General features: G+C 45.1%; 1 protein-coding gene across 1 annotated transcript in view; it reads left to right on the top strand.

Moving 5' to 3' along the window:
* LOC309604128 (homeobox protein Meis1) overlaps nt 1-14,613 on the top strand; it is a gene marked incomplete at both ends in the record, with an annotated part of 57,142 nt that extends 42,529 nt beyond the window's left edge. The window contains one exon of the mRNA XM_082339040.1: nt 14,468-14,613. Coding sequence (XP_082195166.1) covers nt 14,468-14,613 — 146 coding nt within the window. The remainder of the gene's footprint in view (nt 1-14,467) is intronic.
* Between the last annotated feature and the right edge of the window lie 560 nt (nt 14,614-15,173).

The raw sequence follows: 15,173 nt of genomic DNA, 5'->3' as shown, positions 1-15,173 counted from the left end.
AGATGTACAGCAAGGATCGTGTTTTCTGTTTTGGCGACCAAAGCTGAACCTTCCCACTATCAATCCGTATATTCCCCCTCCTTTGTGTCTGAAGATACTTGTATGTTCATCTGCAAATATGCAGACTGACCACTCCAATCAAAAGCAACAAATCTTCCAGTTGACTCCAAAATCCATCTTGCTGAAGGCAATGTCTGAAAATACATAGCCATGAGCATGAAGCAGCCACTCTTCTGTCTAGCCCTCAAGATGTGTACCCAGACCTTAATGAAGGGTGGGGTTTTCCTTATCCCAATAAATAGATTTTGTCTGGGGAGGCAAGAGGCAGAAAGAGAGAACACATGCTAAATAAAAAGCTATTTATGCCTAATACATTGGCAGAATTATTCCAGAGTAATTCAGCCATGAGAAAATATGATCCTTGTGTCACTGCCAAGGTCAGAGAGACCTATGGTGATCTGCAGAGTAAGTTCAGGTCACCAAAGTTAAATCTGCTTAGAGACCAACTTAGCTCACACACCACATTTTTTCTGAGATTTAAAAAAGCAAACATCTTCTATAGATGAAGGCAGAGCTAAGAGTGTGGTCAGCTCTCTCCTTTGAGCCAAGGTCTCCTGTTTTCCCCTTCTTCTTTCCAGGTTGCTCCTTCCATTTCATTTCCATTCTTCTCTTTTCCCAGCATTTACAGGATGCTCAGAAAAGTCAACCTTTCCCTTAGTGTGGCAACCGGTGCCTATGAAACCTTTCTAGCTGATACTGCATGTGCAAGAAGGGCATGGGGACATTGCTGATGTTTAACCAGGAGCAGCGTTGGCTGGCTGTGTGTGCACAGTGTATCCTCACACATCAGTTGAGAAGCACGTCTTGAAAGTTGGAGCAAGGGGTACACAGTAGAAATAAATATATTCCTTGGTAACCTCCACTGAGATGGTACCATCTGAGCAATGGGATATTTGGCAGGACCATTTTGAAGGTGAAGCTGGTGACTTTGTAGGCACTGCCAGGCTGCCCCAGGAGGAGACAGATCAAGTGGTGGGCTGGGCAGATGAGAGTCCTCTTCCATCACTGGTGGGTGGAAGGGGCGAGACAAGGTCCTCAGCCCTTTCAACAAGGATGAGGTTGCTTCAGCAGAAGAGCAAGACTATTCTTCCATGTGGTCTATACCTGCGTAGGGGAAGCTGATGCCTGTGGTTTTTAGCCTGACAGAACCTGAGGTTTGCTTTAACTTCTTTGGTTACTCATTCATGTCATTTAAAGTACATCACATTACTAAAAACACATGTTTTTTTCTTTCTACCCGCTTCTACTACTGTTTGTATTAGGGATAATGACAAATGGTGCGGATTGAAAAAGAAACACCAGAAATCTTTTTGACTTGCTTTTTGAAGGATGTTTGAAGTTGGTGGGTTTTTGGGGTTTTTTTAAGACACTGGATGGCTTTTTGCTATGACCCAGCTTTGCTTTGAGCTTTCTGTGGGATTTTGATTAAGCACTCTTATTGTGAAGGAATGGGGTCAAAGAGAGATGAACTGGAAATGGCTGAGTTACCTCCTTCCCATCCTTCATCCCTCTCACAGTGGTTTCCCAACTTTGATGCCGCTAGCTGTAGTGACATAAATAATACTCAAACTCTGGAGTGCCCCAGAAGTTTTTCCCTTTCCTCCCATCAGTTTGCCTATTCAAAGTAATCCCGGGTAGCTGATCTCTAGGAATATGTAGTGATGGAAGATGGAGGTGAAAATAAGGCACGTGTGCACCTGTAGGTGATATTCAGGGGAAGTTTATACACGTCCAGCATTGTTCTGACTTTGCTTTCACCTTCAGTGCGTGTTTTGGACTCTCTGACATCTGTTTGTTCCTGGATGATTTGCATTTGGGTTTGTTGTTTGTTTGTTTTAATTTGGAGAAAAAAAAACAAACCCTAACCTATAACTGCACTGCAAAACAAACAGCAAAACACCAGAAGCTGTGACAGCAAGTCGTAGGAAACAAAAAAACATAGCAGTGACATGAATACATTAAGCTGAGGCCGAAGGGGACGTGCTAACTTAGTAGGACTGAACTGTCTGACAGGGCTGTCAGTGCCTACATGCCTCTGGGGTGGACCATGAAGGGAGCTCAGCTTTGGTGCTGAGCCTGGTGGCCAGTGCCCGACCACGAGGAACAGGGTCAAGACCACCTCCTCATCACCGTTATTCCACCAAAGGGCTCTCCAAGCCCTCTGAGTTTTCAGGCTCTGCCATGGGGGCTGGATTCATGCCAGCTGCCTGGATGTGCAGGGCTTGTACCCCAACCTGGCCATGGTGCCACCCCACCTCCCCGCACCCAAGGGGTGTTAGCGAAGGTGGGAAAGTAGATTCCACTTTTCTGGGGGACGTGGTTGTAGCAGAAGGGGAATTAATGGCCTAAGCACCACAGCAGTCATGGCTTGATCCTTCCCAGCTGTGTAGAGCAAGGAAAGTCTGGGCAGAGCGAGCAGCCCTCTTCTCGAGCAACCGCTGCTGCATCCTACCCAAATTGGGGCTTGCTTTCTTTTGTGTAGATGAGCCCAAGCAAAGTTTAGCCCAGCTACCACTAGCAGTTGTGCTTCGGTTGGTGCAGAATGACACCCATGGGTGCCCTCCGTCTCTAGTGCCACGCTCTACCAGATGCTGCCCACATGAGCCACAGGAAAGGTGGTGGGAGATGTTTTCTGAAACTGCCCCTGTCCTGCTCACCATGCCGAGCGGAGGGCAGCGGGAGCCGTGCAGCAGCAGCGGCGTGCCTGCCTGCTGGCAGCCAGTGCCGACGCCACCGCGCCTTCACTCTAAAGCCCAACTTCAGGTTTGTTTTTTCCATTGTGGCCTTTTTTTAAGCGCCACCTCATCAGAGCAGATTTGCCTTTTGTGTTGGAGAGGGACAGTCAAGTGGAAGAAAATTTTGTGTGAGCTTGGCTCTGTCAAATCTACTTATCTGCTTTTGGCTTCTGCACCTCCTTCCCGAGGAGCAGCCTCCCGCTATTGTCACAGGCCCTCCAGAGTGACTGGCTTTTGCTAGAAGAACAAGAGCAGTGGATTTAGGGCACTGGGCAGCAAGGAGCAGTGGGGACAGCATAAGAAAAACATTATTAATTCTGTCTATGCCCTTCCTTTAAAAGATCTGAAAGAGGGTTGTGTATTTTGTAATTAAGGTGTTTTTTCCTGAGCTGATTACCCACGTGGTAACATAAGGTTTTGTGTTTGGAAAGCGAAGCAGGCTTCTTCTGAGCATCCCAGGCAGTGCTAGGGCAGGGCGAGGTGAGGAAACTCATGCTGTGGTCCAAATGCCGTCCATTCAGTCATGATTGCAAATATTTCTAACATTTGCTTAGAAAAGAGAAGCGTAAGTATTTTGGGTCCAACTCCTGCCCTGTCCGTATGGAGCCCAGGTACTGGAAGATTCCTGAGGCCTTGTCATTCTCCCTGCTCTGCCCAGTAGTTTAGGCCACCACGCAGGTATCTAATTTCCATTGGACCTCAAAGACACCTTGTGGAAACGGTTCTTCTAGGTGGACGTGGCCAGCCCTCTTCTCTGCCCTCCTTTCCATAGCTGTGAGATACAGGTTCCTGCATTGGGAACCACCTGGCTGTCTCAGAAAGGTGTTTGGATTAGTCTGCCATAACAAATCAAAATTGTCTTCCTCTTGTTTTAAGTACAAAGAAATAATTGATTTGTGCCTTAAGTTCAAAGCCAGGTGTCTTTTTGCTAACTGCCTAATGAAGAGGTTTCAGTGGCTATGATTTCCTGGAGTAATGGCTGCAGCAAGTGGATCTTTATAAGGTTGTGTGAGATGATGGGTGGTTTTTTGAAGCATAGGCAGTGGCAGCTGAGATGTTGTTACTGTCAAAGGAGGAAAGGTAGATGAGATGGGGGCATGGTTTATTCTCATCCCTTTTAATTTTGCCTTACGTAGTTGCAAAGTGACCGCTGTATGTGAGGAAATACAGTATGTGATGCCGCCATGGCATGCAAGGTGAAGTTTAATGTTAGTTTTCTTTCAATCATGTCTTGGTTTTCATTGTCAGATGTTACTAATGAACTAGGGAGAGGGAAAAGAATAATTTATTGGTTTCGATACCACTTTAAAATGGGTGACAGGAGTAGAAGAAAATACATTGTGTATCAGCAAGAACCTTTTCACTTGACACAAACCACATGGGAACTTCCAATTGGAAATATCTCATGTGGACTTGGTAGGTCATGAGTCTTGACTTGCCTGAGCCACATCTAGACTAATTCTCTCCCATTCATGATGGTTATATGACTCCCATGATGTATGGGAACCAGCCCTGCAAAAGAGGATTTGGGGCAAACAGCATCTGAACTATAGTTCAGGCTGCAGCTTCGGCCAGCATTGGTTAGTCTTGAATTGGCCCAAAAGAAAATGCTTTCATTTGGTTCAATAATCCCAAGCATTTTGGTTTGTCTTGCCCAACAATGAATTTTTTTAAAAAACTTTTTTTCAATAGAAGAACCTAATTTTGAATTATTTGGACAGTGTCAAGGTTTTGGCACATATTTTCTGTTGTACAATGTGAAACCTACAGCATCATCTCCTCTGGAGCAGGCACACAAGCAGGGCTCAGGGTAGTTTAGCTGTGTTTAGGGAAGGAAGCCGGTTTAAATGCTCCACTGGAATAAACTGTTTCTACAGATAATGCGTCCCTTAGTTTATACGTAATATGCTTCTGATCTTTGCTTTGAGCCTCTTATAGCTGCTTGTGCTCAGTCCAAGAGTCAAGTGTCTTAGGAGCTGGATAAACACAAAGATAGAGTCCGTTGTTAAGGAGCTATAGAGATTTACAGAAGTTGACCTGTGGCCATTTGGGTTATTAGTTGGGCATATTTCCGCCATGGCAGAGCGGTCCTGTGCTCCTCCTGCTGCTTCTTGTGCTCCTGCTTTGCAAGGGAGTAAGACCAACCGAATCCAATGGTGGATTTACCTGCGTCTCAACCATATGCGGTTGACTTCTCATGGAGAACGCAACTGGTGGGACCCAGAGCTGGGAGGGCCAGCTCTCCAGCTGAGGATGGAGAGAATAGGTTTCAAAAAAAGACTATATTTGAACAAAATGAGAGAATAGCTGAAAAACAGCTTTTCCCAAGAAGTGGTAGGGTCATCATGCTGGCTTTTAAGTTAAGGAAAAAAAAAAAAAACCCAACTGTTTAAGCTTTTTACCATTCTTGGTTAAAGCAGGATGTTTTTCTGTTTAACCAGATACTTTTCTGTAGGGTATTTGCTTCCAACTGCTCAAAGTAAACTTCTGTTGCTGGCAGCAGAAAGTTGTTTGCTTCCCATACAATGAATTGCTTTCTTTTTAATATTTTATTCAGCACATAGGTGCATGACTCCAGAAATATCACACAACTTACCCATAATAGCAGAGTTTTCTGAACCCCATTAAGAAGTGCTACGTCGTGCAGGAAAAGAGGTTTCCTTTGTTTCAGCTGTAAAAAGCTGCCAAACAAATGAAAATGAGTAAAATCTGTGGGGTTTTACCCCCTATTCATCAATGCTGTTTTTACTCTTTGCGTAGACAGCTAATTTGCTCATTGCTTGCCTGAAGGGAATTCAAGTCAAAAAGGAGGATCAAGTTACTAGAAAAAGGTGCTCCTGTCTCTAAAGAACAAAGTACAATGACTCAAGAAAAAAACTTTGAAAATTTGTCAAATGCCAGAGTATAATTTATACTTGTCCGGGTTACTCCATCTATGGATATTTGTGTAGGATATTTCTGCAACTGTTTCCTTTAGTATCTTGTAAATATGGATACTATCTGTGACTGACAGCCTCCTACTGTTTATGTCATGGTCTGAATCCTTGCATGAAACATGCACCGCATCTCCTTAAGAGATGCGTGCAAACCCAAGCACATGGTATTTGTTCCTTGCTAATGCTCATTTTCAACCTTGTTGTTCCTCATTAACTTTTTATTAAATATATTTGAGAAGGCTTTTTCCTTAAGAAATAAGAAAAAAAAAAAATCGGTCCCTCATCAACACCACGTTTCAAATTCACAAGCAGACCTACATCATCGTGGTAAATCATTTTTGGGCCTGTTCTGTAGGCCATTCAATGTGCTGAGATGATTGCCATTGACCTCAGGAACTCCTGGAGTGGGCACTTCCATCACATCTTACTAATCATGGATCCAAACTGATAGAAAAAGTTTTTCCTGATACAGAAATTGCACAGTTACTTTAAACTTTCTGAAGTACCGTTTTGCTTGTAGCCCTGTCGTCAGCCCTTGCTTGGGCATTGGCAGGTTGAGAGCAGTCACAGTGGGCTAATGTTACATGCGCAATATATATGTGCATATACACATGTAAATTTTAAAATAATATATTTTTAGGAAATCTTCTAAACTGATGGGCCTTTTCATGTCAAAACTCCTCAGCAAATAGGTACAACTTGGATTACCAGCTGGGCGTGCATCCCCAGGCTGTGTCTTCCAGCTCTCTCCTGGCATATCTGAGCACTCGGCTCCCTGTGCTGCTCAGCTTGCCTCCTTCCCCACCTTGCTGTAAGGAGGAATGATCGTTTGTGGCGACTCAGGAGGACTACAAGGACGTTGTGAGGTTATGCAGGGAGAAGATTAGAAAGGTGAAGGCCCAACTAGAACTTAATCTGGCCACCGCTATTAAAGATAACAAAAAATGTTTTTACAGATACATCAGCGACAGAAGGAGGGCCAGGGAGAATCTCCCTCCTTTGTTGGATGCGGAGGGAAACATTGCCACAAAGGATGAGTAGAAGGCTGAGGTACTTAAGGCCTTCTTTGCTTCAGTCTTTAATAGTCAAGACTGGTCATCCTCAGAGTTTTCAGGCCCCTGAGCTGGGAGTTGGAGATAGGATGCAGAATGAAGCCCCAGTTGTCGAAGAGGTGGCAGTCACTGACCTGCTCCTCCACCTGGATGCCCACAAGTCTATGGGGCCAGACGGAATCTACCCGAGGATACTGAGGGAGTTGGCAGAGGAGCTTGCCAAGCCACTCTCCATCATTTATCAGCAGCCCTGGTCAATTGGGGAGGTCCCAGATGACTGGAAGTTAGCAAATGTGACACCCCTCTACAAGAAGGGTCGGAAGGAGGATCCGGGAAACTACAGGCCTGTCAGCCTGACCTCAGTGCTGGGAAAGGTCATGGAGCAGATCATCTTGAGTGCCATTATGCGGCACGTGTGGGACAACCGGGGTTGCTTCACTAACCTGGTCTCCTATGACAAGGTGACCCGCTTAATGGATGAGGGGAAGGCTGTGGATGTTGTCTACTTGGACTTTAGTAAGGCCTTTGACGCTGTCTCCCACAGCATTCTCCTGGAGAAGCTGGCTGCTCACGGCTTGGATAAGTGCACTCTGCGCTGGGTTAAAAACTGGCTGGACGGCCGAGCCCAGAGAGTGGTGGTGAATGGAGTCAAATCCAGTTGGTGGCCGGTCACAAGTGGTGTTCCCCAGGGCTCAGTGTTGGGGCTGGTCCTGTTCAATATCTTCATTGATGATCTGGATGAGGGGATCGAGTGCACCCTCAGTAAGTTTGCGGATGACACCAAGTTGGGTGGAAGTGTCGATCTGCTGGAGGGCAGGAAGGCCCTGCAGAGGGACCTGGACAGGCTGGATCGTTGAGCCAGGGCCAACTGTATAAGATTCAACAAGGCTCAGTGCCGGGTCCTGCACTTGGGTCACAACAACACCATGCAACACTGCAGGCTTGGGGAGGAGTGGCTGGAGAGCTGCCTGGCGGAAGAGGACCTGGAGGTGTTGGTTGACAGGCGCCTGAACATGAGCCAGCAGTGTGCTTAGGTGGCCAAGAGGGCCAATGGCATCCTGGCTTGTATCAGGAATAATGTGGCCAGCAGGACCAGGGCGGTGATAGTGCCCCTGTACTCAGCACTGGTGAGGCCGCACCTCGAGTACTGCGTTCAGTGTTGGGCCCCTCAGTACAAGAAGGACATCAAGGTGCTGGATCGTGTCCAGAGGAGGGCAACAAAGTTGGTGAAGGGTCTGGAGAACAAGTCTTATGAGGAGCAGCTGAGGGAGCTGGGGTTGTTTAGCCTGGAGAAGAGGAGGCTGAGGGGAGACCTTATTGCTCTCTACAACCACCTGAAAGGAGGTTATAACGAGGTGGGCGTTGGTCTCTTCTCCCTAGTAACAAGCAACAGGATGAGAGGAAATGGCCTCAAGCTGTGCCAGGGGAAGTTTAGGTTGGATATTAGGAAAAACTTCTTCACCGAAAGGGTGGTCAGGCACTGGAACAGGCTGCCCAGGGAAGTGGTTGAGTCCCCATCCCTGGAGGTATTTAAAAGACAGGTAGACGTGGTGCTCGAGGACATGGTATAGTGGTGGACTTGGCAGTGATAGGTTAAAGGTTGGACTCGATGATCTTAAGGGTCTTTTCCAACCTTAATGATTCTATGATTCTATGATTCTATAATTCTGAGTAGCAAACTTGTCCTCCCATACTTGTGGACATGAATATTAGCCCCCCGACTCATGTCAGAGTCATTTGGGTATGACTTTTGCTCACCACATTCCTTAGCCGTGTTGGAGCTGGTTGTGTCAGAAACAAATTAAAAAAGTCCAAAAAAACGCCATACTCTTCTTTGATTGCCCGAGTCCATTCAGTGCTGGTGGTCTGAAATGGTGATTCTTGTTTTAAGTCCTGTGAACAGTAGGTTGTGGCAGATTCTTTCGCTCTTGCTCTTGTTTTACAGAAAAACTTGTTGCGTCTTTGGACCTGCTTTTTGAGAGTTCATAATTTTGTATGTTATAGGAAAATTACATTTCACGCATAGGCCTTGTTCTGCTCTGCAAAAAGTCAGCATGGTGGATATGTGGGTATCCAACAAACTGGAGATACGTTTCTGCAAGGGATAACATAGGTGTGGAAGTTATAATAGTGACTCTAAATTAGCACAGAGCACTGAAGAAAGGTTAAGGAAAGTCATTTTCCTGCTTGAAATCTCTCTAGTTCATTATGTTGCTTAAAGTTACTAATGAATCCTGCATTCCAGGTACCTGGAAAGGTTACTGAAGAGATGTGGATTCTTGGAGGGGTTGAAAGAGAAAGGAACCAACAGAGCTGTGGATGGACAGTGAACAGTTAAATATTTGGCTTAGATAATGTAGGATTTCTCATGCTAGCAGAAGCAGGAATTTGAGGAACTCGTATCTAAATGCTTTAAAAAAACTATGATAGAATTTAAAAAAAAATCACACTACTGAAAAGCCCGCAAACTTTGGGGCATCATGTTAGGTGTTTCAGTTCACAGCACCAAAAACATTACAAGTCTAGTAGAGAAGTCAATAGTTTTTGTCCAAATACAGCACATAATTTAAATTATATTAGCTTATTAAATGCAAAAGTAAGTGCAAACCATAAAGTTCTTCTAGGAGGCAGAAGCTGCTTTTAACCGGATAGATTTGGAAACATAAAAATAAGTTCAACTTAGGGAACGTTGAGTCTTTTAGAGGACACTGATTTAGCCCCCTGTTAGTGGAGCCATCCAGTCCAGTTAAAAGTTGCTCTGGGTCTTTTCCAGGGCTTCTGGGTATGTGTCTTTAACATTTTCTTCTGTGAATGCCTTAAAGCAGTGGATTTACGTGTTTATCTAGAGGTGGACTGTAAAAGCTGTGGAAGGTGGCGTTCATCGATGTGATTTGGTGGACCTCAGCAAAGCCAGTGCCCTCCTCTCACCCCCTCCCAGCAAACTGAACAGTGGACCCCAAAACCTCTCTCGAATCTTGTGACAGAGGTGTGGGAAGCAGGCTCTTTAGGAATAGTATGTTTTGCTTTGATGTAAAAATATTTGTGCTCCAAATACTGATTCGATCCTAGGTCAGGGCTACGTGCAGTGAGAAAGAACCTGTTGCATCTGGTGAAGATACTTGTAGTAAAACTGTATTTGGCATTTTGCTATTGAGATTCCTTGTCACTTAAAATCATTCGAGGATGTTAGTCTGAAGAGCTACACGCAAAGGCATGGATTTTCTAGTTGAGCGAAGGGACAGGGTTTTAGGACATCTGAATTTCCAACCTTTCTGAAATGTCCCTGACTTGAGATTGAGACTGTTCATGTCGTATCTGGGCAACTTCTGTGTTAGAGGTCTGAGGATGGAGGCCTGAGGATGGATTTAGGAGCTGAGTGACTGAAAGTTGCCTAGCTATGCCGTTCCAACATTGGAGGACGATGACGTTTCATTTCGGTTTGGTGTGGAACCGAGGGAGGAGGCTTTGAATTGCCACCTAATTCCTGCAACAGCCGCTGCCACTGAAGGCGAGCGCGTGTGCCAGGTTGCTCTCCAGTTGCACCTATTTTGCCAACAAAGGTTTATAACAGATCACCCAGGACAAAGAGAACATTACCCACTCGAGGAGCCTCTGTAAACCCAGTTGCCCTTTGCCGCTTCTGCCTCCGATTTTTGGGGGAGTGGGAGGGGAAGGGAAGTCGTAGGATGCGATGGCGGTGGGGAGGGGGGTGCGGTGAGAGGAGCCGCCGCTGGCACGGCCGGCCTGACCCATTCAGCGGGGCTGAATACGATAAATGCCGCTTTATCCTTTCTTGAAAGGAACAAGATAGCGCGGCCTAAATGCCTGGGTGTGCTTAAATAGGCAACTCTGGGACGCCGGAGTTGAGGGCGTTTGAAATCGGAGCTCCCCGACAGCCGTGGAGCTGCCACAGGTCACCTGCCTCGCTCCATGGGGACCGGCCCAGGTCTGGCAAGAAATCGTCCACGGACGAATTGTAGTACAAATTCCTTTCTTTGTTGGTTGGCCTCTTTCACTAGACCATGGCCTATAAAAAATTGTGTAAAAACAATTCTTAAATATTATTTGAAAGGGCAAACGGCCACGCTGAAAGGTTTGACAGTTTGACATATAGTGCCTGGTTTTGCTCGCTGGGGAACGGGCGTGCAGAGCCCGGGCTCTCCTCCTGCTCCTTACAGGCTCCGGGATTTTTTTTAAATAGCGTCTAGTTGCTGTGCAGAGTCGCTGCGCTCCCAGCAATTTGACAGGCAACGAGTCTGCTTCAGTGATCTTAAATCCTTTTAGACTAATTTGCGAGCGAGCAGAAAAACAGCTAGCACCTTCGGATCCAGCACTCAAAACCAGAGAATCAGGTATTGCCAATTAAAGTGCCATTTCCAACCATCATATCAAGACAGATTACTTGCAGTTCCTCTGATAATGTCACGCCGTGCCTAAAGAGAAAGCGAGCCGGAGTTTCTCCACGGACAAAGGATCCGTGTGGACCAAACTCATTGGCGACCGAGACGGAGGGAGCGTGATACAGATCGCGCATACGGCCGTGCATATGTGCAGGGTAAACGCGAGCGGTGCGCCTGCTCTGCCCCCCGAATAGCCACAGGCCATTTTGAAGAGCCTCTGGCCCCTCAGTCACTGGCCTGCTAGTTAATTGCCACATGGACTTCGTGACACATGGGAAGATAATATGACATTTTCGGTTTCTGTCACTAGCAAACGCCACGGCGTTGCTTGCACTAGTTGCTAAGAAGCTGTCAGAAACCATTAGCAGCTGGCTAAAGTTGCCCTATGGCATTTCCTCATGGCATCAGCAAAACAAGCATAAATCACCCAGCGGAGCCTCCCGCTATACTAATGAGGCTGTAAGCTTGTTTATGGACTAGCATCATTTCTATGATTATTTCCACCTTTTCAGTTCGCCTTCATTTGGCGGCAGGAGAAGTCAACTTCAGGAACGGAGTCGCCGCTGACATTTTACAAATGCGGTTCGTAGCTGCTACCGTGTGGCTGGTCAGTGGTGCTTCAAGTTTTTTTAGTGATCTTTAAAAAGAGGAAAAGAGGGGGGGAAAAAAAGGGGAGGGGGTAATCTCTGGAGACCTCACAGAGGTGAGTGTATCGAGTTGCAAAGTAGATGGAAATACTAAAATCCACAATTGACCATTTAGACTTCTTTCTGTGGTTTCAGTCTTTACGGGATCAATTTTCCATTTAAAAAAAGTGGAAGAGGTTAAACAATTTATAAAAGTCTACCGAAGCATTTGCTCTTAGGATAGCCGGGTGCTTTCTTATCCTCTCCCTGCCTTTCACTTTCTCTAACTTGTGTTGGACGGGGCCAGGGTTTATTGTTTTAGGCTTTTCTGAACATGCACCAGTATTTACACTGGATTGAAAGCATTTGCTTCCAATGAAAATCTTGTCTTAGATTACAGCCCAGCAGTGTAATTTCCCTCCCAGATGGGAGTAAAGTAGCAGTATTTGCCTAAAAACAGTAGGAAGAACAAACTGTGCATTAAGCCAAGGCTGTTTTTGGCTTGAGCTAATGATGTAACAGAAACCTTTTATTTGGGATAGGTCACCGCCAGGGATTGAAGGAGGTGATCTGGCTCGCGCTTGAAAGGTTTCTCCATTGTATCTACATAAGTCTTCACTTAAAAAATCCTGTTCCTAATGCTTCTGCTTTCATACAGCAGAAATAAACAGGAAAGGTTCTGGGGAGTGTTGTAGGTGGAATGCAGAAAGCTTTTCCTCCCCTAATGGAGGATATAATTCAGGTGCCCCGGAGGCATGCTTTCAGGAATTCTCTTGCCCGAGGTAATGGGAAGCTAAGGCTGCTTGAAGGCCTTGATTATCTATTGATGCACAAAGCTGGAAAAAAAAGTCATCTCCCTTGGATTATAGTAGATATTTCCATAAATTATCAATGAGTCCTCCTCCCGTCAGGCACGAGGCGATGCCTGCTAAATTAATCTGAAGGGGGTTTGAAATGAGGAGAGAGTGTATTTTAAAAAAAATGGCGGGGGGGAGGAGGGTGGGTGGACGATTGCAGGGAGGTGGTGAAAGGCAGTGTCATTAGGTTAGAAGCTTTTCATTTTTAATCAATGAATGCGTAATACTTTTCTTTTCCTTGTTTGCCTCTTGCAGACAGAAAGTGGATTAGCCCATGGAATTTTAAATGCTGTTGAGTTGTTTCCTTTGCTCATGTTTCTTTTATGAATTATTATTTTATATGGTGAATTGCTTCTCTGTATAAAAGCCCTTTTTTACATACTGGGCTTTCAAAGAATTTGTCGGATATCTGATTTCTTCATTAAAATCTTGTTTGTTTCTATAACTACCCAAGGTTACCATTTCATTAAAGACACAGGCCAAGTCATAAGGACAATTATAAATTTGCCACGGTCAGTAGGGTACTAAAAATATAACACTAATAATAACTTTTTTTTTTTTTTTGGTGCTGAAGGCTGTTTAACAAATCATAATTTTGACAGTTTGCATCCTTTTTTTTTTTTTTTAAATTTATTTTTAATTTTTATTCCTAACAGAGTTTTGATTCAGCCCAATTCAGATTACTTTCTTGATCATTCTTGCCCAGGGGTGTGAAAAACACTTGCCTAATAACGTCACAGCTCCATGTTGCTACACATACAGTGTCCGCAGAAGCCAGGATGTACTGTTCAATCCACGTGCAGAGAATGCAAAGACTGATTTGCTATGTGGACTTGTTTATAAACTGCTTTCAGGGTTTGAAACAAAAATTGCATGCAGACTGGCCGGGCACTGCAACTTTTGTTTTCCTTTGACCCGTAGCCTGTCCGCCCAGACCCAAGTTGGCTGCTATGCAGTTACATCCTCCCATAGATATGTTGCTAATGTGATGAGAACTGTCTGAGACCTTCTCTGCATTAAGGAAATTCATTCTGGATCAGTTGTTGTTTAACGGGAGCAGACACCTATTACGGATATGGCACACTGGCATAAAGCAGGGTGTTAATTCCTATGGTGTATGTCAAATTGGTACCTGCTTATCCCAGTATGAATTTCTTTAGGCTGGGGCTGGGAAGAGGGGAGGCCAGTTAGCTACCCACCTCCCATCAAAAGTCAGGGGAAGTTGAACATCTATAAAAGACAACATAAGCGATGCCCCAGTCCTCTGGTTGTTGCTGAATTTGGGGAGAGAATATGATGTTGCAAGAGAGCTGCATTCACCCCTCTTTTTGCATCCCAGAGTGGGACGGGGCACCCAGCTTCACACAAGTCACGGGGATGGGACACCATTGATACTTTTCTAATTGCCATCTCAGCCAAAGTAGCTGATTGGGATGAATTTTTGGAAAATGACCTAGTGTGAAGACAAGCCACTGTTTCCACCTTTGCAAGCTGGATGCTTGCAAAAAAAAAATTTTTTTTTCTTTTTTTTAAGCACTTTTTGTTTTGGGTTATAGTGCTGAATCCAGTGGCAGAAATGGTCACACTGTCCTTCAGGATAAACCAGAATGGGGCTGACACAGTCCTGAGACCCTCCCTCTCCCCATGTCTCTTCCCCCCCATCCCCTCAACCCCTGGTGAATTACGGTGTTAAAGAATTTATACCTCATTTAAATATTCATGCAGTTTATACCCAAAGCCAGGCTTCGGCTGAAGTATATAAAGGTAGCATAAGTCAAAATTTGATTCACTATATTTACAGGTGACGGCTTGGACAACAGTGTAGCTTCCCCCAGCACAGGTGATGATGATGATCCAGATAAGGACAAAAAGCGACATAAAAAGCGTGGCATCTTTCCCAAAGTAGCCACAAATATCATGAGGGCATGGCTGTTCCAGCATCTAACAGTAAGTGAACTCTAGATCACATATGCAAAATAAAACATGGAAAATGTCATAGTTGTAGTAGTCGTAGAAAGCAAAAAATACGTATGATGTTACTGACAGGCAGCTCAGGGAACTTTTCCGAGCAGAGTTGTTGTTGCCTCATTTGCTAGATGCCAGGGGAAGAGCACAGAGCGTATGTTTTTATGGTTTTGGGGGTTTTTGTGTGTGTTGTTTTTAGATTTCTTTTTTTTTTTGGTTTGAGTCGCAGTTGTTAACAGGACGTCACCACAGAGTGTGACTAAGCTTATACTAATAACCTCGGAGACCTGTCCTGCCCTGCTGCTCGCACAGCTGCAGCTCCCCTTAGCTGACATGGGAATCGCTACTTCGGAGCAGAGAGCAGCGTTCGGCCCCTGGTTCTGTGCTCCAGAGAACCGCGGAAAATAATTGGGGAGATTAAAACAAAGCAAAAAGCAAACAAAGACATTATTCAGATGTTTGTCAAAGATCATCAGAAGCTTCATGATGAAAGGTCTGAATGTATCTGGTTTAATAGCAAAGTATAATTTTTTTCTTTGAGA

Source organism: Platalea leucorodia (genome assembly GCF_965183815.1).
Source record: "Platalea leucorodia genome assembly, contig: HAP1_HAP1_SCAFFOLD_372, whole genome shotgun sequence".
NCBI lineage: Eukaryota > Metazoa > Chordata > Aves > Pelecaniformes > Threskiornithidae > Platalea > Platalea leucorodia.
Note: the sequence above shows the minus strand (reverse complement) of the source record. Positions and strands in the feature narration are given on the sequence as shown.